This window comes from Peromyscus leucopus, chromosome 1 (assembly GCF_004664715.2).
Source record: "Peromyscus leucopus breed LL Stock chromosome 1, UCI_PerLeu_2.1, whole genome shotgun sequence".
In the NCBI taxonomy this organism is placed as follows: domain Eukaryota; kingdom Metazoa; phylum Chordata; class Mammalia; order Rodentia; family Cricetidae; genus Peromyscus; species Peromyscus leucopus.
The window spans coordinates 45,899,740-45,923,565 of NC_051063.1; the positions used below are offsets into that span (position 1 = coordinate 45,899,740).

General features: G+C 41.9%; 1 protein-coding gene across 1 annotated transcript in view; it reads left to right on the top strand.

Moving 5' to 3' along the window:
* Window positions 1–23,826, top strand: part of Plce1 (phospholipase C epsilon 1) — a 290,203-nt gene that overhangs the window by 213,739 nt on the left and 52,638 nt on the right. The window contains 9 exon segments of the mRNA XM_028882911.2: window positions 7,858–8,533; window positions 13,237–13,419; window positions 15,476–15,593; window positions 16,303–16,411; window positions 18,594–18,716; window positions 18,804–18,940; window positions 21,268–21,506; window positions 22,954–23,015; window positions 23,098–23,263. Of these exon segments, the coding sequence (XP_028738744.1) occupies window positions 7,858–8,533; window positions 13,237–13,419; window positions 15,476–15,593; window positions 16,303–16,411; window positions 18,594–18,716; window positions 18,804–18,940; window positions 21,268–21,506; window positions 22,954–23,015; window positions 23,098–23,263 (1,813 nt within the window).

A 23,826-nucleotide genomic window follows, 5' to 3' on the forward strand; every position in this document is an offset into this window, starting at 1 on the left:
TCAAATGTTTTCAGCTCTTTTTAAATTTCAGCCTTTTTATCTCATTTTGAATTTGATTTTTTTGTCTTGGGTGAGAGATAAGGATTGAGTTCTTTACTAGGTATAGTTTTTCCCAGTGCCACTTATAGAATGTATGTTTCAATGTATGTTTTTGATGTCTTTGTCAAAGATTGGGTGGCTTTAGCTGTGTAGATTTATTTCTGGTCCCTCTATTATATTCTATATGTAAGTAGCATGTTCTTTATATTGCTATGATTCATATAATACAGTTAAACCCATAGATTGCTTTCTGTAATATGCCCCTTTTTACAATATCAATTCTACTAATCCACCAACTTGGGAGGTCTTCCCATCTTCTGATACCTTCTTCATTTTCCTTGGGGCTTTAATGTGTTTATTGTAGAGGCCTTTCCTTGGTTACATTTTATTTCTTAGGCGTTTTTTACAGGGTTGTTTTGTTTGGGTGGGTTCTTTGTTTTGAAACAGGATCTCACTATGTAGACCTGGGTATTCTGAAACTCACTGTGTAGATCAGGCTGGCCTTGAATTCACAGAGATTCCCCTGCCTCTGCTTCTGTTTCTCTTTCTGCCTCTGGAGTGCTGAGATTAAAGGCCTGAATCATCATGCCCCACTTATAGGTATTTTTTGATTGTAAGTCTATTGTAAATGAGATGTTTTTCCTAATTTCTTTCTTCCTCATTTCATTACTGACATAAAGGAAAGCTACTGATTTTTGTTCATTATTTTTGTATGCTGCTACATCTGCTCATCTGCTTGTTTGTTCCTCTTTGAGGACATTGATCACTTTTACCAGTAATTTTGAAATCTTCATTCAGCATTTTACCTAGTTCATCATCTCTGAGTTCAGTAGTTGAGGAGTTACACTCCTTTGGAGGAGTGTTGGCTGTGTGTTATTCTACTATAACCCATACTTCTATTGGCCTAAATGTCAAATCTGCTTTTGTGTGGACATCTTCTTATTGGGCAACTCACTTTTGAAGGCTTGCACTTCTAGTGTGGCTCATGTTGGAGAGAACAAATAATGGTAGCCTATCATCACAGCACCAAATGATACAAGGTATAGATATACACTTAAAAAAGATAAAGCCCACTGACATGTCATTCTTGCATGTAAGTCAGAAAAAGTGAAAATGAATGTAAGTTTTACTATTAAGTTAAATTTTATTTAGGGTCAAAGTTATAAATAAATGTGATGAAGGGATAGGGCAGGGAGAGGGTGGAAATGGAGGAGAAACAAGGTTAAATAAACCAAAGAAAGGAAGAGTGGGAGTAGAGAAAAGTGTAATGAAGGGAAAGCGGGGAAAAGCAGGAAATTAGAAAAAGTAAATTGAAGAAAGACTTCCTGGCAGTGTGAAAACCTCTAATCAAAATTAGGTAAGTAGATAAGTGAAAAAAGAAAAGAAATTAAAATCTGAGAGGTTTGGGATGGGTTTTTTTGTTTGTTTGTTTTTGTTTTTAGCCAATGTGTCCTAACACTACTAAAAGTGCAGTAGAAAGAAAAACTAAGAGGGGTAGTAGTATAAGAGACTAGAAAAGAGATTGATCAGGGGAGTAACATAAGGAGACTAGAAAAGGGATTGATCAGGCGAGTAATGTAAGAGACTAGAAGAGGGATTGATCAGCAAAAACCCATGCATAAGCAAAATTGGGTACATGTATAAAAGGGAATAAAAATCAATATATAAAGCCTTTTAAAATATGATAAAATAGTAGACTTGGTACCCACATCCTCTCCTTGTGCTGGGATTTTGTCTGGCTTGTGCTTGAGTTAGTCTCAAGCATGCTATCACGATTGCTGGGAGTCCATATGTGCCTTTACCTGTAGCATCCAGAAAACACTGTCTCTTTGAAGTCACTCAGCACCTCTGGCTCCTAGAATCTTTTCTTCTTCTGCAAAGGTCCCTGAGCCATGAAGGGAAAGATGAAATCTAGTTATCTCATTTAGGGATGAGTACTCTGATATCTCTTATTCTCTGCCCATTAGCTAGTTGTGGGTCTCTGTATTTATTGTTATGTACTGCAAGAAGCTTCTTTGATGAGGGATAAGGGATGCACTGATCTATGAGTATAGCAATTAATCAATAGCAGAATAATAGTACTTGGTTCTCCACTAGAGCCCAGAGGAGATACTGACATTTAATTACTTCTGCGAAGGAAAAAGTCACTTTTCTTCAATGGAGTGACTCCAGGCATATTGAGCACACTCCAGGGCAGGTGCCACACTAGGAGTAGTTGGCTAACACAAACTGGTTTAGGGGGTGGCCAAAATTTGGGTATGTAGGGATGTGGAGGAGAATCTGAAAGGACTTGGGGAGGGGAATGAATATGATCAGAGTGCCCTGTGTGCAAGTCTCAAAGGATTAATAAAAGCATAATAAATAAAGGAAAATGCAAGGGACAAAAGACAGGGGTGCAGGGTGCAGCAATATGGTGAAGGGTTAGAATGACTTTTTTCTGGAACCTTGAAAATGGAGAGTGTTGGGTATATGCAACAGAGAGAGGATGGGTCAGCTCCCTGAATTTTTTACTTTTGGCACCTGTCAGAGTTGTCTGTCTTCACGCTAGTAGCTTCCCTTCTTTGCACACCAGGGACCTCTACTGGCCACACTTAACTTTGCAGTCTGTGGACTAGGCAGATTCTCTCCCATCTTCCCAAGAGTCCCCATTGCGCACCCCATGGGCAGGCTAATGTTCAAGCTCAGAGGTTCCTCCTAAGTTCACTGGGAATAGAAGAAATAGTCATTCCACTGAGATTTATACAGGTGGATCTGTGTTTGTGCTTTCAAAATCCACTCAGCATTAATTATCCTGCTGGAGGGATGCAGCTTTAGATGTCAAGGAGTCTGCTGCAACTTCATGGCAGCTGGATAGCTCCAGAGGTTGGTGTACTTGATGACCTTGGGCTCAAGGATATTCAAGTTCAGAATGGCCCTCAGGTGTTGATTCTGCTCCCAGCCACTGAGGGTGGGACTACTACACTCCTCTTCCTGGCCTTCTGCTACCTGTCAGTGTTCAGCCCTCCCATTCTTTACCATTGCCTCTCAGGGTTGTCTCTCACCCTTGGGGCTAGAGCCAGCTGAATCTGGCTCCTGAACTTGTGGCTCTTCCCTTGTCTTTAGCTGCCTGGTAGCTAAGTTTCAAATGACAGACTCCCTTGGGATGGGAGGACCTTTCTTCAACTGCTGGCTCTTCCCACCAAAGAAGTCACTCTCCCAGCAAGACCTACCAATGGACTTGAGGTTCCTGAGAACTATGGGTTTGTCTGTGGGTGAGACTGCCAGTCTCTTCTCTCCAGAGCCACCTGATGATATGCCTTTCAGATGACATTTCTGATTCTGCTTCCCTGAGCCAGGGCACCCTGCCATTGGTGCTGTATTCCTCACGTCACTCTTCTTTTTGGTGGGCCACCTTTCAGTTTCTCTGCACCATTCAGCTGTCCTGTCACCTCATGTATGGGTTTCCAAAGCTCTTCCTCCCTTTCTTAGTAATGATCTCCTTTTTTCATCCTGACACCTCTTCCCAGGGTCACAGGGCGGTAGCTCCTAGTCGGTCATCTGACACGGAAGTTTTATTTCCAATTTTCTGTTTATTCCTTTGTCTTCTTCCTCATCATTTAATCATCTATAGCCTAAGAACATTCTCTTCCACTGTCCATTTTCCAGATCCGGGTGTAAGCATCCTGAGAATGGGGGAAGAAAACCACAAAGATGCAAATATTTATTTCACAAAGCTTGGGAAGACATATTGAAATCCTCACTTTGAGACCTTTATGCCTAAGTAGTGGAAGTGGTTTCCTGGCCCTGAAGTGATTGCTCCTTTAAAAGGAAGCCCTGGATACAGCAGAGAGGCGGGGTTTAATAGGTTCACTGAAGCCAGCCCAGTAAGCACTGTTTCCTTATTTACCTCAGTCCAGAGCACCTTGTGGAAATGCCTGGCTCAGGCACAGTGTTTTGCAGATCCTAAAGGACAAAGGAATTGGACTTTATTGAGTTTAAAACCAATAACCTTGTTCATGTGGCAATGCCCAACTCAGTGAAAAAGATAAGAAAGGGGGAGAGAGAGGAAGGAGGGAGAAGTGGGAAGGGAGGGAGGAAGGGAGGGAGGGAGGGAGAGAGGGAGAGAAGGAAGCAGGGATCCAAGCAGTCTATCTCATGGTCCTTCAGTCTGCCCATTGTGCAGGGTGTTAGAATTTCTCTCAAAGCCCTCAGCTGCTCCTGCCAGAATACCCAATGGGAATACTCACAGAAACCCCAGAAAAGGGATCATAAAAAGCCCATGGCCTGGGACTCGGGAGATGACGAAGTTGCTAGCATGAAGATCTGAGTTCAGATTCCCCAGCACCCATAGTAAAACAACAACATTGTGTGCCTGTAATCCCAGCACTGCAAAGTTGGAAGCAGGAGGATTCCTGGGACTTTCTGACCATCCACTCTAGTAGAATTGTTGAACTCTGGGAGCAGTGAGAGACTGTGTCTCAAAGATTAAAGTGGAGAGCAATTGAAGAAGACACTCAATACCAACCTCTGGCCTCTGTGAGCAAACACACGCATGCACGCACGCACGCACGCACATCCAGGGGCTCAGCAGAAAATGAATAGAATGGAGAAACTATGAAAATGCCATTGACATCTATGATGTGCTTATACATCCTCTGTAAAGATGAAGAAGTGGTACCTAGAAAGCTAGAGTCATTTGCCTAAGTGATAAATAGCAGGCCGGGGCATGAGGCTGAGCAGCAACTTCTACAGTATTAAAGACATTTAAGTTGAAAGGAGCTAACCCTTAGCTTCTCTTCATACCTAGTTCTGTGGACTTGGAACAGTTCTCATCTTAGTTGGCATATTGCTGTGATAAAAACACCATGACCAGAAGCAACTTGGGGAGGAAAGGGTTCATTTCAGCTTAAAGCTTGTAGTCTGTTGTCTAGGGAATTCAAAGCAGGAACTAATGGAGATGCAATGGAGGGAACTTGCTTACTAACTTGCTTTTCACAGACTGCTCACTCTGCTTTCGAACAGCACCGAGAACCATCTTCCTAGGGATGGCACCGCCCACTGTGAGCTGGACCCTCCCACATCAGTCATCAATCAAACAATGCACCACAGGTTGCCCACAGGCCAATCTGTTGGGGGCCTTTTCTCAGCTGAGGTTCCTCTTCCCAAATGACTGTAGCTTGTGTAAAGTTGACATCATAAACCCACAGAAAACTGTCTTCCAGGAGAATCGAGCTCAGAGCTACACAAAATCCACTCTTATCTAAGAGACAAAAGATACAACTAGCTTCCTGCTTGAAATGAATTTATTGCATTACAAACAATTGTCAATTTTATTTTGGAAATTATCCCTTGGATAAATGCTTTTTAATGGAATTATTACCATGTGGCATTAGTTCCTTTTGTATTCTAAAATACAAAGTGACGCCAAGAAAGACAGTCCCTCCCTCTGCCACACACACATAGCTTATATCATCACAGAAAAGCAGAAACAGTCTCCAGAAAAGCTGTTTTTTTCATTCTTTAGGCTTTTTTTCTATCTATAGGCTTTTTTTTAAAATACCTGTAGTTTTTCACTGGAAAAAAACTTTATTAAATTAAAATCAGAAATTCTACATTTAAACTAACAGATTATATTTTAATCAGTACCAGTGCTCACAACCTGAATCTCTTTCAACTTGGTTGGTTGATTGATTTTTTTTTAATGGATCTTACATTGTATTTAGACTGTCCTGGAAGTTACTGTGTAGTCCAGATTGGCCTAAAATCATGGCAATCCTCCTGCCTCAGTCTCCTTAATGTTGCAATAAGTATCACAGAAGAAATATGATAGTGGCCCCAGAGAGAAACGAAGACCTGACCTCTGAAGAAAGTCACTCTAGAGAAACAGCTGGCTAATCAGCCGGGAGCAGAGGTAGTGGAGAAGAGTTCAAATGAGCAACGCCTGCTCTCTCTGCTTTTTATCATAACAGCGCCTTCACTGAGCCAGACCCGGGGCTGGATGTAGCTAGAGTTTTCCTGCCTTGCCCACAGTCAGGACAAATCTTTGTCACCCGCCAGTCCCACAGCCGCTCAGACCCAACCAAGTAAACACAGAGACTTATATTGCTTACAAACTGTATGGCAGTGGCAGGCTTCTTGCTAACTGTTTTTATAGCTTAATTTAATCCATTTCCACAAATCTATACCCTGCCACACAGCTCGTGGCTTACCGGCATCTTTTCATGCTGCTTGTCAAGGTGGCGGCTGGCAGCAGTGAGTCCTTCTGCCTTCCTGTTCTTTTATTTCTCCTCTCTGTTAGTCCCGCCTATACTTCCTGCCTAGCCACAGCCAATCGGGTTTTATTTATTGACCAATCAGAGCAACTTGACATACAGACCATCCCACAGCACAGCCAAGTGCAGACCATCTCAGACACCTGCACTCAGGCTTGTGGTCCTAATCATCCTCTATGCCGACCTGCTGGGAAAAAAAGCCACGAGAAACCCAAGAACGGGCTCCCACAGGACATACAGAACAGCCCACAGCAGCTGGGTGCACTTGTAATCTTTGTTCTGTTTGATGCCCACCCCTACTTTGCAAAGTGACCATTTTCCTCCTGACATTCAGTGGATGGAGACTTGGAGTTTGAATGTTTTGAACAGATCACACAAAATACAGATCTATGGCGTTCTTCCCGGTGTGACTGCAGAGGGTGTGAAGCATGAGGCGGTCTGGAGATGATCACAAGTGTTTGTTTCCTTCCCATTGTCACTGAGAGCCTTTGCAGAGAGGTGCTAAATTACCCATGCAAGACTTTCTTTCTTTTTAATTTTTTATTATAAGATGTGACATCAAGAAAAGTGCATGAAATTTTATGTATTTGCACCAAGTACTCAAAAACTGGTTTCTAATACCATTCTTCGGTGAAAGGAAGCAAGGTCCTTTGGGTAAATGGCTGATTCTAGGATTGAAGCAGGGAAAGGTGAACCTGGGGTGTCTTATAGTGTTACAAAGTAGGACGTGATCAAAAGCAAAACAGCAAATCATCCAAGCAAACAGATTGGAGTCTATGAAAGAAGCATATGCCTATGGAGCTCTGAGTGGCCAGAGCAACAAAATAGTGTTAAGTTATAACCCACTCAAAGCACTAAGTATTTGTAAGTCCCTACAGTAAGAAGCTGGTGTATAAATGTGATAGGGAGGCAAACAAATGGGGAGAAGAGGTAAATCTCCTATGCAAAGAATTCCAAAAATGTAATTTATATAGCTTCTCCATTCCGTAAGAGGTATAATATAACACCCTTCTCCTTCAATGTAATCTGGACATAGTGACTTGCTTCCAATTAGTATATATGGGAAGGAACTTTAATTAGCAACAACAATAATAATAATAATAATAATAATAATAATAAGAGAGTGGAGCATGAGAAACACTGCCTCAGTCATGTTTAAGATCAGAATTAGTGGATTGCCATGTTGAGAGTATGTGCAACTTATAAAGTTTGATAATAATAGTTTATCTCTGTACTATTCCTCACCCAACCCCATAATCTTAGTCTAATTTTGAGCAAAATCCTGGACAAATCCTAATTAAAGCACTTTCTACAAAATACCTAGTTGTACTTCTCAAAACTGTCAAGATCATTAAAAGCATGCCTATTGTCAGACACTTTGATAAATATAAGATTGTAGAATATGGTTATAAATAAATTACCCTATAGTGTTTAGCATTTTATATTTCCTATGCTTATTTGAATTCACAACATGATGAAAAAAACCTGTCTATTGTGTGAAGAGAAGGCTTTGTGTTGGTCCCCTTCTGATTATAAGACAAAGCAAATTTCTATCTGTTTCCATCAGGTTTATAATTGGAGATTTGCTGGATTCAGAAAATGACATCTTTGAGAAGTCCAAAGAATGCGACCCTCATGGATCAGAGGAGTCACAGAAAGCCTTTGACCACGGGACAGAGCTCATCCCATGGTACGTGCTGTCCATCCAAGCTGATGTACACCAGTTCCTATTGCAGGGGGCCACAGTCATCCACTATGACCAGGACACACATCTCTCTGCCCGATGCTTTCTCCAGTTACAACCTGACAATAGCACCTTGACCTGGATGAAGCCTCCCACCGCCTCCCCCACCGGTGCCAGACCCAAGCTTGGTATACTCAGTAATACGTCTGAGCCTGGCAAGTTCCCATCACTGGGCAGTGCTGGGCTGAGTGGCCTGGCTGAGGGAATCCTGGATCTGTTTTCAGTGAAGGCTGTGTACATGGGACACCCAGGCATTGATATACACACTGTGTGTGTTCAGAACAAACTGAGTAGCCTGCTTCTCTCAGAGACTGGGGTGACATTGCTCTATGGACTTCAGACCACCGACAATAGACTCTTGCACTTTGTGGCACCAAAGCACACAGCTAAAATGCTTTTCAGTGGATTGCTGGAACTCACGACAGCTGTGAGAAAGATAAGGAAGTTCCCTGACCAAAGACAGCAGTGGCTTCGGAAACAGTATGTCAGCCTCTATCAGGTAAGGAATGTGTCCAGCCCTCTCCCTCGAGTAGTACAACCCTCAGGAGCACACGCTTGCCATTTAAACTTCTAGGTTCCCAGCCCTGTTACTTACTCCTGTGAAAACTTGGGCAGCTTTCTTCAGCCTCCCCTGGCCACAGTTTCCTGGTCTAAAAAGTGGAAATGAGCTGTGCTTGAGCATAGTGTATCTAAGAGACTTTTCTGAGCTCATAGAGTATAAAGACAAGGTGTAAATTAATATGCTTGTCTTATTATTTTGTATAATAACAATGATGGTGGTCTTTGCAGTTCACACATCTGGAAAGAACCCAGTTGATCTAGGCATTTCACCAACTAAAGGTTTCCTCTGAAAGCACCGAAAGTCACACATGGTGGCCATACCTACCATCCCAACACTGGGGAGGACAAGGAAGGCTAAAGAGAAGGCTTTATTAACTAACTTATCAATCTGGCTTTTCTAGGTTCTTCCAAGAGTATAACCTGAGGGACTTTTAATTGATTAGTGTGAAGTCTATGCCCCATGCTAGGAAAGGAGGAAGGTCATGGGACACCAGGAGGTTGAAGAAATTTTTGAGGACTTTGTTCAAATCGGCTTCTCATGCAGTCCCTGTATTGGTGATTTTTCTTGTTGCCATGACAAAGTACCTGTCAACAGCAACTTAAGAATGAAAGGATTTGTTTTAGCTCACAATTTGAGGGTACAGGCCATCGCAGCAGGGAAGTTACGGCAATGGGAGCTTCAGGAGGTCAGTCACATTGCATCTGCAGTCAGAGAGAGAGAGATGGATGCTGGTGCACTCAGCTCTCATTCTCCTTTTTCTGCAGTCCAGGACTAACCCAGTCCTGAAAGTCCCTCATAGACACGCCCAGGAGTTTTTTTTGTTTTTGTTTTTGTTTTTGTTTTTTTTCCAACTAGCTCTTCAAGCTCAAAGCTCCCTGTGGAACACACAGGAAGCAAGTATTTTTATTTCCATTTTAGATGGACTAATTAGACCTGGCTCTGTGATATATAACATTAGAATACTGAGTGACTTACACATATTAACACAATGCTCTGCCGTGCACTAGTACCAAAGTCTTTTTTAATTTATAAGTTAAGTTTTTTGAACATCTGTGGGATCCAAAATTCTGTTATCAGTCCTATAAGAACATTATTTTATCCCAAGTTTGGGAAAAGTGTACATAGAAAATAAAAATAATCTTTCCAACTTCAAAGTGAAAAATATAACGAAAACCAGGAAACCATGCAAAAATGTTGATGTGGAAGGTGGAAGAGATATGAAACCCTTAAATTGTCAGGGGCAAAGCTGGGTTCATACTCCTGATTATTAAAATGGAGTCCTGAGAAGTGGAAAAGCTTAAATGTAGAAATTATCAGGTAGGCATCTTTGGTTGTAAACAATGAACACATTCCTTACTATAGGCAGAGGAAAAATATTTAACCAAATGGTGTGGATTTGTTTCATGGTCTTCATAGAAAAGAGATGTCAACATGTTTAAGGACATGAATTTTTTTTAAGGACCCCTTTCTTTTCTTTTCTCAAGACAGGGCTTCTCTGCATAGCCCTGGCTGTTCTAGAGCTCACTCTGTAGCTGGCCTCAAACTCAGAGATGTGCCTGTCTCTGCCTCCCAAGTGCTGGGATTAAAAGGAGTGTAGCACCACCGCCTGGGACTTGTTTTATTTTACTTTTTAACTAATTATGATTCTTAGTGTGTCTGGGGGGGGCAGTGTGTGTACATATAGGTGCCAGTCAAGGACCTGGAGTTACAGGCAGTTGTGAGTTGCCATATGTGTGCCAGGAACCAATCTCTTGTCCTATAGAAGAGCAGTCAGCACTCCTAAACACTGAGCCATCTCTCCAACCCACGCAGATTTTTTTTTTAATGAATCAGTTTCCTAGCCATCAACTTCAATGTGAATTGTTTGCTAAAACTAAGAATTTGTGTTCATTCATAAGCATCCTTCATTTACAATTTTAAAAAGAGAAAAGCAACTATCTCCTTTACTGTCCCAAACATGTTTTTGTTTTGTGTAAAATGAAAGGAAGATCCACGCCATATTTTAGTTTCCAGAAAGCCTCCTTGAGAGAGTAAACAAAAGTATCATCTTCTCTTGGCCTAGTTTTCTTTTCTTTTTTTAACTTCTTTTATTGAGATTATAATTTATATTACAACATTTCTCCCTTCTCTTTCCTCCCTCCAAATTCTCTGATGTACCTTTCCAACTCTCCTTTAATTTCATGAACTCTTTTATTTTTTAATAATTGTTACTGTATGCATATATGTATGTTATATAGATATAGATTCTTAAATATAACCTGTTCAGTCCATATGGTGCTACCTGTACGTATATTTTCAGGTCTGACCATTTGACCCTGGACAACCAATTGTCTTCCCTGAGGAAGACCACCCCTCCCACTCCCAACTTTCCTCAGTTGCCTATAGTTCTTTATGTTTGAGTTCCTGGCCTGCTAGTCTTAAGAATAAATTTTGCACCGTGTTGGGATATTCTGAAATTAGCAAAACTGAAACATCAGAGATTAATCATGCTGTTGATTCTTTCATGTGTAACTTGTAGCAGATCTGTTAAAAATTTAAAGGTACATGAATTAAAAGAAGAACAGTGAGTAAAAGTTCTACAAAACTTCTTTCAGCTTTAGAGTATGTTCTTCAATAAGGTAGATTGAGTCTATTTGTTGATTTGTCTTAGATGATATCTGTTCAGTTTGGAGTAACCAGAATAGCTCATTAACTCATACTGTCTTCAGGAGGCCTGTATTAGGTGGAATGATCGTCATCCATGTTCATTTTCTCACACCCAGTAATTCTATTCCTGGGTACTGTGGCATATGCCTGTAGTCTCAGCTATTTGGGAGTCTGAGATGAAAGGATTATGGGTTGGAGGTTGGTCTGCACAACAGTAGAACTCTGTTTTTAAAACTTCAGGGAGGAAGATTCTGATTGATTTATTTGGCTCATGTATCAATCACTGGTTAAGAGAGTATATTCCACTTTGATTGACAGATCCATCAATATCTACTGGAAACTGATAAGGTAGAAGCTAAAAAAGGAAGAAATAGACATAAAGGTCACAGCTGCAAGTCACATTACAGGTGGTCACCTAAAGGTTTCTGCATCAAGTATTTAGTATTCTGCACCCTGGGACCATAACAGGATGCACAAGGAGGAGTTCGTAGATTAAGTCATGAAAGCAGATAACCATTAACCATTAGAGTAAAGAAACAAAGGTACACAAAAATCTTTATTATCTGCATAGTATTTGCAATGAATCAAAATCTATTTGTGGGGACAGGAATGATTGCTCAGTGGTTAGAGCACTTGTTGCTCTTGCAGAGGACCTGAGTTCAGATCTTAGAATTCACATTAGGAGGCTCACAACTGCCTGCAACTCCAGCTCCAGGGGATCTGACACCCTCTTCTGGCCTATGGGTCAATGGCACATATGTGTGCGCATGCATACACACACAAATCATTTTAAAATATATTTACAAATATTCCCTTGGACATGTAAAGGAGAGCTGCCCTTAAAAAGTTACAGTACACACACATAAAAATAGGTAGGTAGGTAGGTAGGTAGGTAGGTAGGTAGGTAGGTAAATAGATAGATAGATAGATAGATAGATAGATAGATAGATAGATATAGATAAAAAAGATTATTGAATCTACTTTTAAAAAACAATTACTAGTTTTAAATACTTTACATTGGATTGGATTTTTATATATTGTATACAAATTATATATATTGAGATTGAGATTGTTAGAAAGTGCTGTACATATATTTCTAATCTTGTTCAAGATATTGTGCTTATCCAGTTCATTTAACAATGTAATACAATTTGCTAATCCTTAAATGTTATTATTACCAACTATTAGGATATAAAGAAATGAAAGTTAGTAGTTAGACATTACAATTGAACTTGTAGTCATATTAGGTATGTTTTCAAGGTCGAGCAGATATATTTTAGATAGACAGGTCATCTTCAAACTTTTCAGAGATCTACAGAATATGGCATTTAAAATGTTTTAATAACTTAGAAATTTTTTCTTTTTTTTATGACTATGAGACATGTCAGCTCCTGGCTGGCTTGCTATGACCTCTGATCTCCAGGCAAACTTTATTAACATACAAATTAAATCACATTTTAGCACAATTAAAATATCACCAGATAGATAGATAGAATAAAGATAAAGGTTACAGGAAATAGTAAATGGAAATAAATTTAAGGAGAGTACTAAAGATTGACTCAGAGCCTCATAGGTGCTAGACAATTTCTCAAGAATCATAATTTTCGAAGTCTTAAAAGATTTCTGAAGTGCATTCTAGGCAAGCACTCTACCAACTGAACTACATCCCCATCCCCTAATGTACAGTCTGAATGAATTTTCCCATGGGACTGGTTCCTGAATAACCTTGGAGACCAGGGTGGGAAATGTTTTGTTTTGGTTTTTGTGTTTCCCCCAGCTGATGGGTATATCACTGACCTGGAATGTAACAACTGAGGACACCATCAACCCACCAACAGGAAGTTCCTAGAATCTGAAACAGAACCACATGGGTGGCCAGATCATGCTTCTCTCTGTAAATGCCTGAGCTATCCATCTCTGGGAATTTCCTGGGACCATTAATATTTACTCCCTGTTGCTGTTTGCTTGTGTGTTCAGCGTATGGTTCTTTGTAGGAGGATGGTCGGTATGAAGGCCCAACCTTGGCTCATGCTGTGGAGTTGTTTGGTGGCAGACGATGGAGCGCTAGAAACCCCAGCCCTGGGATGTCAGCAAAGAATGCTGAGAAGCCCAACATGCAGAGAAACAACACCCTGGGCATAAGCACCACCAAGAAAAAGAAGAAAATGCTCATGAGGGTAGAGTAAATTTGTCTATTAAACATCACGCCCAGCCTTCTAAAACGATGATGTGCTCTACATTGCTGTAAGCCACTCTTCACAGTGAAGAGCACACTGGATAAAATAGCCCCCTTGGTTGTTTGAGTTGTGGACAAGATAAATTATAAAACAATGGTTAGAAGGACTTGCCACGTATCCCTCAGGTGCCAGGGTCAGTGTCAGGAATCAAGCAAGGAGAAGACACCAAGGAGAAAGCCAAGTCCTTAGAAGTCTGCATTGGCTTAAACACAGTACGTGGTAAATTTGAGTCATTGTTAAGTCACCTGTAAGGAGCTGTCTGTATCAGTAGAGAAGAGGCAAGCAGTAAAGACCTCAGAGTGGTGGTCTTGATGTGTGTGCAGGGGTTTTCCAAAGACAACACAAAGGAAAGCATCTGCCACAGAGGAGAGAGCAGAGAGACTAAAATGCTTTGCTTATTCCTCTCACATACAGAGGTGTGTGAGAGGCTAGAGCATCACATGCAGAGGTGTACATGAGAGGATAGAGCATCACATGCAGAGGTGTGTGTGGGAGGCTAGAGCATCACATGCAGAGGTGTGTGAGAGAAGATAGAGCATCACATGCAGAGGTGTACATGAGAGGATAGAGCATCACATGCAGAGGTGTGTGTGGGAGGCTAGAGCATCACATGCAGAGGTGTGTGAGAGGTTAGAGCATCACATACAGAGGTGTACATGAGAGGATAGAGCATCACATGCAGAGGTGTGTGTGAGAAGATAGAGCATCACATGCAGAGGTGTACATGAGAGGATAGAGCATCACATGCAGAGGTGTGTGTGAGAGGATAGAGCATCACATGCAGAGGTGTGTGAGAGAAGATAGAGCATCACATGCAGAGGTGTGTGAGAGAGGATAGAGCATCACATGCAGAGGTGTGTGAGAGAAGATAGAGCATCACATGCAGAGGTGTGTGAGAGGCTAGAGCATCACATACAGAGGTGTGTGAGAGGCTAGAGCATCACATGCAGAGGTGTGTGAGAGGCTAGAGCATCACATGCAGAGGTGTGTGAGAGGCTAGAGCATCACATGCAGAGGTGTACATGAGAGGATACAGCATCACATGCAGAGGTGTACCTGAGAGGCTAGAGCATCACATGCAGAGGTGTGTGAGAGGTTAGAGCATCACATGCAGAGGTGTACATGAGAGGATACAGCATCACATACAGAGGTGTGTGTGAGAAGATAGAGCATCACATGCAGAGGTGTACATGAGAGGATACAGCATCACATGCAGAGGTGTACATGAGAGGATACAGCATCACATGCAGAGGTGTACATGAGAGGATAGAGCATCACATGCAGAGGTGTGTGTGGGAGGCTAGAGCATCACATGCAGAGGTGTGTGTGAGAAGATAGAGCATCACATGCAGAGGTGTGTGAGAGAGGCTAGAATACAAGTACTGTGGTGGGTAAAGGACTGGAAAAGCAAAAGGATAGTAACAGGCGTGGTGCCTCACTCCTGTAATCCCAACATGTTAGAGCCTGGGGCAGGAGCATTGCAGTAAGTTCAAGGCCAGCCTGGGCTCCAGAGTAAGACATTTGTCTACAAATAAAATCACCCAAAAAGAAAGTAGAAAGATCACATTATGAAGGCCCACAATGCTATATATGAAACAAACTAAAATGTAGTAGCACTGTGTATTGTTGATTATACAATGTATATTTTCATTATGGTGTGATGCATTTGTTTCATAGCTATCTAAAACAGTCCTGTGCTTTGCTCATGGAAGGCTTATAGGACTTCATTGCTTCTTATCATGTCTGTCCCAAGAGATTCCAGGAGTGTGTATCCTTTCCTCAGCCTCCTTCTCTGGGGGGACACTGCTTCACACTGAAGAGCACACTGGGTAAAATGACCTGAAGTCACTCGGGCAGCCTAATGTAGCTTTTTACTGGTCTCACTGGGTGAGACAAGGTTGAAGGACCTCAGTCAGAAAGCAGGAAGGCTACCTGAACTAAAGCACTGGAGGAGAGCAATACAGTCCCGGAGCCATGGTGGGATTTCTGTTCTCAGGGAGAGAGCGGAGAGGCCACTGACGATGAGATGGCGACGCGCAAGGCCAAAATGTACAGAGAGTGTCGAAGCAGGAGCGGCTCTGATCCTCAGGACGTTAACGAACAGGAAGAGTCCGGTAATGCGTCCTGCTCACATCTGAACTTTTTTGTTTTACTTTTATGGAAAAAAACCCCACAGATTTGGCTTTATGCTGTGATTTCAATTTGACGTCATGGGAATTCTTTTTTTTACATCCCTTTAAAAACATTTATGTGTGTGCACACATGTGTGGGTGCCTTCAGAGGCCAGAAGCTCGCATCAGATCTCCTGGAGCTGGGGTTACCTGACGCCTGATGTGGGTACTAGAAATGGAACTGGAGTCCCCTGTAAGACCAGCAAGTGCTCTTAACTTCTGAGCCATCTCTCCAGCCCCTGGCGGGAATTCTTGAGAAAATTATTTGTCTTAATGAGATATGAAACCTGGGAGGTATTTCTACAAGCACACCCTACTCGAAAGAAAACCTCCTTAGCTTGCCATTATTGGCATTATAGAGATAAATAATATTAGCTATACAGGGTACAAGTGACTGGATGTTAATTCCTGGATGTCACAACCACACCCCTGACCGAGTCATTTACATATTCATTTTAGGCATCTGTGTGCTTTTTTTAAGCTCCCATGTTAGCTTGTAGCCAGCTGAGAACCCACCAGATTGGCCCATTCATCCAAGTATTTGGATGTTTCTTATATAAAAATCAGTTGCGTGGATTGTTTTGCTGATTTTTAAGAGGGGGGAGACAGGAGCTAACTCATCACCCCTTTTGTTTTCCTTTCATCCCTGCAGAAGCCAATGCCATCGCTAGCCCTCCCAACTCCCTCCATTCCAGAAGAGCTCACTCTTTGACCACGGCTGGGTCCCCCAACTTGGCTACCGGGATGTCATCTCCCATCAGGCCAGTCTCCTCCCCCACCCTGTGCTGTCTTCTTCAAACAAGAGTCCACCCAGGTGGGGCCTTAACATGACGAAACAGGGGATCTCCATGTCACCTCAGCTGTGGGGAAGGGCGTGCGCCTTGCTCTCTATGCAAAGCCTGTCTCTGGTTCTCACTCACGGGTAAACTGGAAAACCCCTAATTGAAAATATGATCATAGTTTTTCTCATACTGCTATAATCCCTTCTAATTGTTTGAGAGAGCAGTCCTTCCCAGGTCAGAGGCAGTAATAAGAAGCTAAGTCGCAATCCTCTGAACCTGCACCATCTAGTTCTAGCCGCTGACCACCTGTAGTCATTCAACATCAAGCTTCGATTATTCAAAATTAAGTTCATTGGAAAATCAGTTCCTGGGTCGCGTTTTAATTGCGCCACAGGTGGCTAATGGCTCCCGAGCTGGTAGAGATCGTGTGTCACTGTACCAGGTTCCATCAGATAGCCCCATTCTAAGGGGAAAATGAATTTGAGTGTACGCTGCCTGACCTTACGGATAGTGAAATACACGTCCTGCTTTTCTGACATGTGGTAGAAGTTATGCTTGCCTGGAGAAGTTAATGTAAGTATTGCAACAAGTTGGATAGCTTTACCTAAACCCCAAGCTGGGATTGTTGCAAATGATGTTGTAAGGACCATAGACTTAAAAACCTCTGCCTTTGCTGGTCATGACAGCACACGCCTTTAATCTTAGCAGCTGAGAGGTAAGAGGATCTCTGTGAATTAGAGGCTGGTCTGGCTATATTATAGCTAGTTCCAGGCCTGCCCAGGCTGCATAGTGAGAGTCCCCACTTAGAAGTTCTAGGACAGAAAGAAGGAAGACAGAAGTGACACCAGCCTGAATCCTGTTAAGGGGCAGAGAAAGACTGAGCCCCTGCAGTCAGAGAGCCCCACAGCCGAGGATGGAACTGGAAACGAGGAAGACAGAAATTCACTTGTATAACTGCAGCGTGATTCGGTGATAAAGAACTATTGATGTCTTCCTGAACTTGTACCCTAAGCGATCCACCCTGCACACAGCTGTGAACCCATCCAGAGAGGTGACAGTCAGATCTTAACACTAAATAATTTTCAGTGAGGGAACACAGGTAGCAAAATTGAAAGTGGACTGGCTACTCAGTGTTTTTTGTACTTTCTTATAAATAAACCCTTGAAACATCTCCCTATCCCACCCCCCAATCTAAGACTTCCTCAAAAAAAAAAGAAGAAGAAGAAGAAGAAGAAAGAAGAAAGAAAAGAAATGAAAAAAGAAAGAAATATCCCATGGGTTGATTTAACTGAAAGCCATAGTCAAAACATTTCTTCTACTACTTTGAGTAATCCACATAGAAAATAAAAAGTGTAGTGAAATGACCAGACCGACTATTTGCCTGAGAGCGATGATATTTTTATGGTGAATGGATGTAGTCTTGGTAGGTGCAGATGGGCTCCAAGGCAGGGTTGGCTTCTTTCCATTCGTAATATTTTTCTGACTCACATTTTCCATTAATATTAAAAGCTCTTCCCTGTTTTCATTGAAGAACTGGTTTAAAAAGGGAAAAAGAAAGACACTAACACATTTCAAGCTTGCCTCCTGGTTGTGTTTCCATAATTAGAATACAGAAAAGAACATGAATTGCTTCCCATAGATTATGAATGAGGAGTTTGGGGGTCCTTTTTTTTTAACATTACTTTTCTTCAGACACACTAAATTTAGGAGACTCCCCCTTGATTTGTCAATTTGTGCTTCCAAAGAGCTGTTTTGTTAGTGAAGGACTGTTAACCCCAGTGTTTTGTCCCGATTAGGTAAACTAGAAACACTGTTACCAGTGCATATTTATTACCTCTGATGTTGGTTAAGGGAAATACAAAGAGTCCAACACCAGGTGGTGGCGGCACACACCTTTAACCATAGCACTTGGGAGGCAGAGCCAGGCAGATTGCCGAGAATTCGTGGCCAGCCTGGTCTACATGAGTGAGTTCCAAGACAGGCACCAAAACAACACAGAGAAACTCTGTCTCGAAAAACCAAAAAAAAAAAAAACCAAAGCAAAAACAAAAAACATCGAGGACAGTATCATTTCCCTTTTCGCTCAGATTGTCAACTGAGAGTGTTGAGGCAGAATGACTTGGCGTGTGCATTGGCCAATGACAGCTGTGTTTCTCTGCAGTGCGTGGAGCAGCAGCAGCTGGCATGGTCGGATCAAGGGAGGAATGAAGGGTTTCCAAAGCTTCATGGTTTCAGACAGTAACATGAGTTTCATTGAATTTGTCGAACTGTTCAAATCATTCAGGTAGGACACGGGCTTTCTTCTTACTCTTTCTGGGCCCACAGTTAGAGGACAGCTCTAAACGGGAGGTGTTTTCCATCCCCCCCTCAGCATAAGGAGCCGCAAGGACCTGAAGGACATCTTTGACATCTACTCTGTGCCCTGCAATCGGTCTGCCTCTGAGTCCGCACCCCTGTACACCAACCTGACCATTGAAGAAAACACCAGTGACCTTCAGCCTGACCTAGGTTGGTTTAACATTTTAGGACTTCCCTTTGGGAACTTTCTCTCCAGAAACCAAGGTGGGAGATCCAGTCATACAAACGTTCAGCCTGTTACTCATGGTGTGCTGTTACCTGGAGCTTTTTGAAACACTGAGAATTGTTTCCAAGTTCGTTTGGTGGTGAGGGGTAGGCAGGTGCTGTGGGAAATCCATTGTCATGTGGTTCTTTTGGCACTTAGTTAAAACTGGGGTGTTTAACTAAGAATGCCTTCTGGTAACCCTGACAACCTTGCTTCCTTTCCTAACCATTTCCAAATGCCCACAAGGTTTGGACTGTGTCTTAACTGAGAAACATCAGTATCTGTCCTACCCATAGGTAAGTGCTTACTCAGGTCCAGGCAGTGAATGTTCTTTGTTAAGGCGAGTCTTTGATCACCTCAGCATAGTGCCCCTGTCTGAACATCAAGGATGTTTTTCCTTCTTGGGAAACCAGAATGTCTCCTTCTGTCCTACTTACACATTTTAGTCACCCATGAATTTTTAAGCCTATCATTTTTCTCCTAAATTCTTCATAGAACTATAAGCACAAAATTGCACACGTGTGCATGTGCACACACACATACATACACACACTACCCTTTTTTCATGTACTTACTTCATAATTACTTATAACCTTCTATTGCCCTTATTAACTATTGTACAGCTCCCAAAACATGCATATCTACAGACTAACCAAGTAATTACATCTTTTAAATCATCATATTTTATCTTACAGACCAATTGTAGGTTTCTGGAAAATGAGAAGAAATAACAGAGTTCCCATACACTGGCTCCCTGCACACCTGTGTAGATATCTGCCCACACATACTTTCCCTGTTTGTAATGCCCTGCATTAGTAAAGTACATTCGTTACAATCCAGTCACTATCAATACGTACTGGTAACTGGAGTCCATGGTTTTCCTTAGAGTTGTACATTCCATGGGTTCTACAGACGGTGACTTGTATACATGGCAGTATTAGGCAGAACAGCTTTGCTGCCCTGAAAAATCTCTGCCCCACCTTTTCAACTTATTCTCCTTCCCTGTAAGTTCCTGGTTGTCACCAATTTTGTTACTATTCCTTAATTGTGCCTTTTCTGGGATATATCATATCATTGGAATCCTACAGTCTTTTAGAATGAGGTCACTGGGCAATGTGTATTTACATTGCTTTTTTTTTTCAACTCAATGGCTAATTTATTTTTAAATTGAATAATATTCCATTGTATAGATATGCTGCTATCAACATTTGTATGCATAATTTTATGTGGATATACGTTTTATAATCTTTTGACTAAGTACCTAAGAGTGCTAGATTGTATGGTAAGCCTTTGTTTTGCTCTATAAGAAATTGTCTTCCCAAAAGGCTAAAATTGAAATAACTAGCCCTGCCAAGTTTTTCTGAATGGGAGCAATGAAAACCTTAGAACACTTCTGGTTAAAATGTAAAATGTCAGTGTGGTGGCTTCTTGCAGAACTAAACATACTCTTTATGTAGGGTCCAACTATGTTCTTTGATCATTTGCCAAAATGAATTTTTTATTCCTCTACATATTATATTTATTGTTCCAGAGTTGCTATTACCAAAATGAATTTTAAAATGATATTGATGCCAAATCTGTATACAGATGTTCATAATTATAAATTAAAAATTACAGAAAAGATTAGGAGTATGGTTCTTTGGTCTCTACCAAAAGAAAAGCTTAAAAGCAGTTATTCTCAAAACAAAACAAAACAACAAAAACAAACAGAAAAAAAACCTGGGACGGAGAGATGGCTCAGAGTTGAAAATATTGCAGACCTTCCAAAGGACCTGTGTTCAGTATCCAGTACCCATATCAGGTGGTTCACAGCCATCTGTAACTATAGGTCTAGGGGTTCTGACACCCTAGCCTCCCAGGGCACCTACACACACACACACACACACACACACACACACACACACACACACACACAATTTTTAAAATCTCTTTTTCAATCTGAATTTGGGCTAGATGTGGTGGTACACACCTTTAATCCCAGCACTCAGGAGGCAGAAGTAGGTGGATCTCCGTGAGTTTGAGGCCAGCCTGGTCTACAGAGTGAGTTACAGGCTGAGCATCTTTCTAGCCCCTAGATTCTCTTATTTTTTTTCATTGATTCATTTTGTTTTTCCCTCTACCGTGGGAAGCCGGCAATACACACTGACTTTGGCCCCTTATTTAAACAGAGTAGAGTTTCACCAGGGCATTGACTCCCTAACACAGTTATCTCCAGATGAACTCTGTCAAAAGGCTTCTGGGTAATCCATTGCTGTGGGTGGCTGTGTTTCAGATTTGCTGACCAGAAACGTCTCAGACTTGGGGCTGTTCATTAAGAGTAAACAGCAGCTTTCTGACAACCAGAGGCAGATATCTGATGCCATTGCAGCTGCCAGCATTGTGACTAATGGCACTGGGATTGAGAGCACATCCCTGGGCATATTTGGGGTTGGCATCCTCCAGCTCAATGACTTCCTGGTGAATTGCCAAGGAGAACACTGCACGTACGATGAAATTCTCAGCATCATCCAGGTATCATGTCTATGGCATGCCTCTGACTGATCTGATAATTTGATGCTAAGCATTTGTTTTGTTGATACATCTTCCCAAGGCCTTCATATCTGAGGTCCAAATAGAGTTTTTTTTTTTTAATGCCAAGTCCATAGGTATTCCTATTTATCATGTAATTAACATAGGTCCTAGGGCATCTCTGACTCGATGACAATTAAGGAATCTGTGCTCAGTTCCTTCTTGCTGTTCTAACACATACAGCAGCCTATATTTTCAACCTGTCACTTAACACATATTTGTTAGCTCCCGCTCTGCAATCTGTGTTTCAAGAACTGGGAATATAGTACCGGGTAAAGTTCTTCTGTGCACCTTACATTCTGGTGTGTGGGGCAAACAATAAACAAATATGTAATTTCAAGAATGAGTTGTTCTTTAAAAAAAAAAAAATGAGCAGGCTGGTGATAACAAGAAGGCTGAGCTGGAGAGGGGCATTTGGGCTGAGCTCTGAGTGAGTGAAGTCATTTAAAGTTCCGAAGGAAAGAGGATTCTCAAAGAAACATAAGCAGCTAGCTCAAACCCTGGGACAGGAGTGAGCTGAGGGTTTGTGAGGAGCATCAAAAAAAGCTAGTGTAATCAGAGCCAGGCAGGACTGGAAGATGCGATTTCAGGCTGGTATCCAAAGACCAGCTCGTCTAGGACTTTTAGACCACAGGAAGGGTGGAGGTTGTCCGTGTGAAACGGGAAGCTTTGGGAAATTTTAAGCAGGAGGGTGGGGGAGTGGGGGGGGGAAGTGGGGGGGAGTGGTGCATGATTTATGCTTGAAGAGGTCACTGTGAGCCCTTTTGGGAATAATAAACTATGCTGATGAAGGATGGAGACTGGTGAACGGTGGAAACTGCCCCAGTAGTCCCAGGCCAGAGTAGACAGCTGTTTCAAGGGTGGCAGCTATAGGGAGTGATACTGTGGCAGAGTCACACCCAACAGAATTAGGTTAATCACCTGATTGGGAATCTGTGGAGTAGCTGCGTAACCTTTAGATTTAACTGCTAAAGATGGTAAAACTGAGGGTCCATTGTGACTCAGTTGAATGTATGTTTGGTAGGGGATGCGCCAAGAGAGTCATCTTGTCCCACCCCCCACCCCCACTGCTGGAAGGTAGCCACCATTATTAGCCTCACCTTCACCTCAATAATGCACAGTGTTGTCAAATAAATCAGCCTTATTCTCTTCCCTTGCTCCCTTTTTTCTCTTAAGTAAATACGCTTGGTATAATAAACTCACATATAATAAATATTTTCTTTTGGACTAAAAACTACATCTTACCACTACATAACTAAATTAGTTCAAATATTTGGTTTAGACATTTCCTAATGAAAACAGAACAGCTTTTTAAAAAATGATGTAGTGTTACTTCCCTCTTCTTAGTTTTCTTTACCTAAAAAAATGCATTTTTTTAAATCCCTTGCAGAAATTCGAGCCTAACATCAGTATGTGCCATCAGGGCCTAATGTCGTTTGAAGGGTTTGCAAGGTAAGTCTTCAGATCCCCTTTGCACGTTATTTAAGGGTATACATTGCTCTTATGCAGCCTTAAGAAAATGTGCTTCGTCTAGGTTTCTGATGGATAAAGATAATTTCGCCTCAAAAAATGATGAGTCACGGGAGAACAAGAAAGAACTGCAATTTCCTCTCTCCTACTATTACATAGAATCTTCCCACAATACCTACCTCACAGGCCATCAGCTCAAGGGAGAGTCCTCCGTGGAGCTCTACAGTCAGGTACGGAGAATGCTGATTGAGTGTGGCTTTCATGAAGCTTTCTTACCATGTAGCCCCCAAGTGACAAAAACTTGCCCCTGGACTCCTTTGAAGAGCTTGTAAACTGTGATGCGAAATATAGAAGCCGTCATGTGTGGGAAAACAGGCTATGTACACAGAGGTTGTTTTCTTTGCTTCTTTCTGCCTGCCTGTTTGTTTGTTTGTTTGTTTTCCCCTCTGTCTATACTTACCCTTCATAGTAGGCAAGAAAAAAAGAAACCATTTGTTTGAGACCCACAGCTTTTAGATCTTAGTCCGGTCCACTCCTACTAAAATTAAATTTTCCCATGGGAAAGCTATCCAATGATTTCGCTAAATGCTAAATAAATCCATATATTGTGGTGGGAAAGCATAGTAGCAACGCAACTTTCTTACAGAGTTAATCCCAAAATGTTGTTTGTTTTATTTTGCTTTGCAATTTGTTAGACAATCAACCCATCCCTATGGCAACCAGCTAAAGAAAAAGCTGCACAGACTGGAGGCACTCTCCTCCAGGCTGAACTTCATGGGAACGTTCTGGGAAA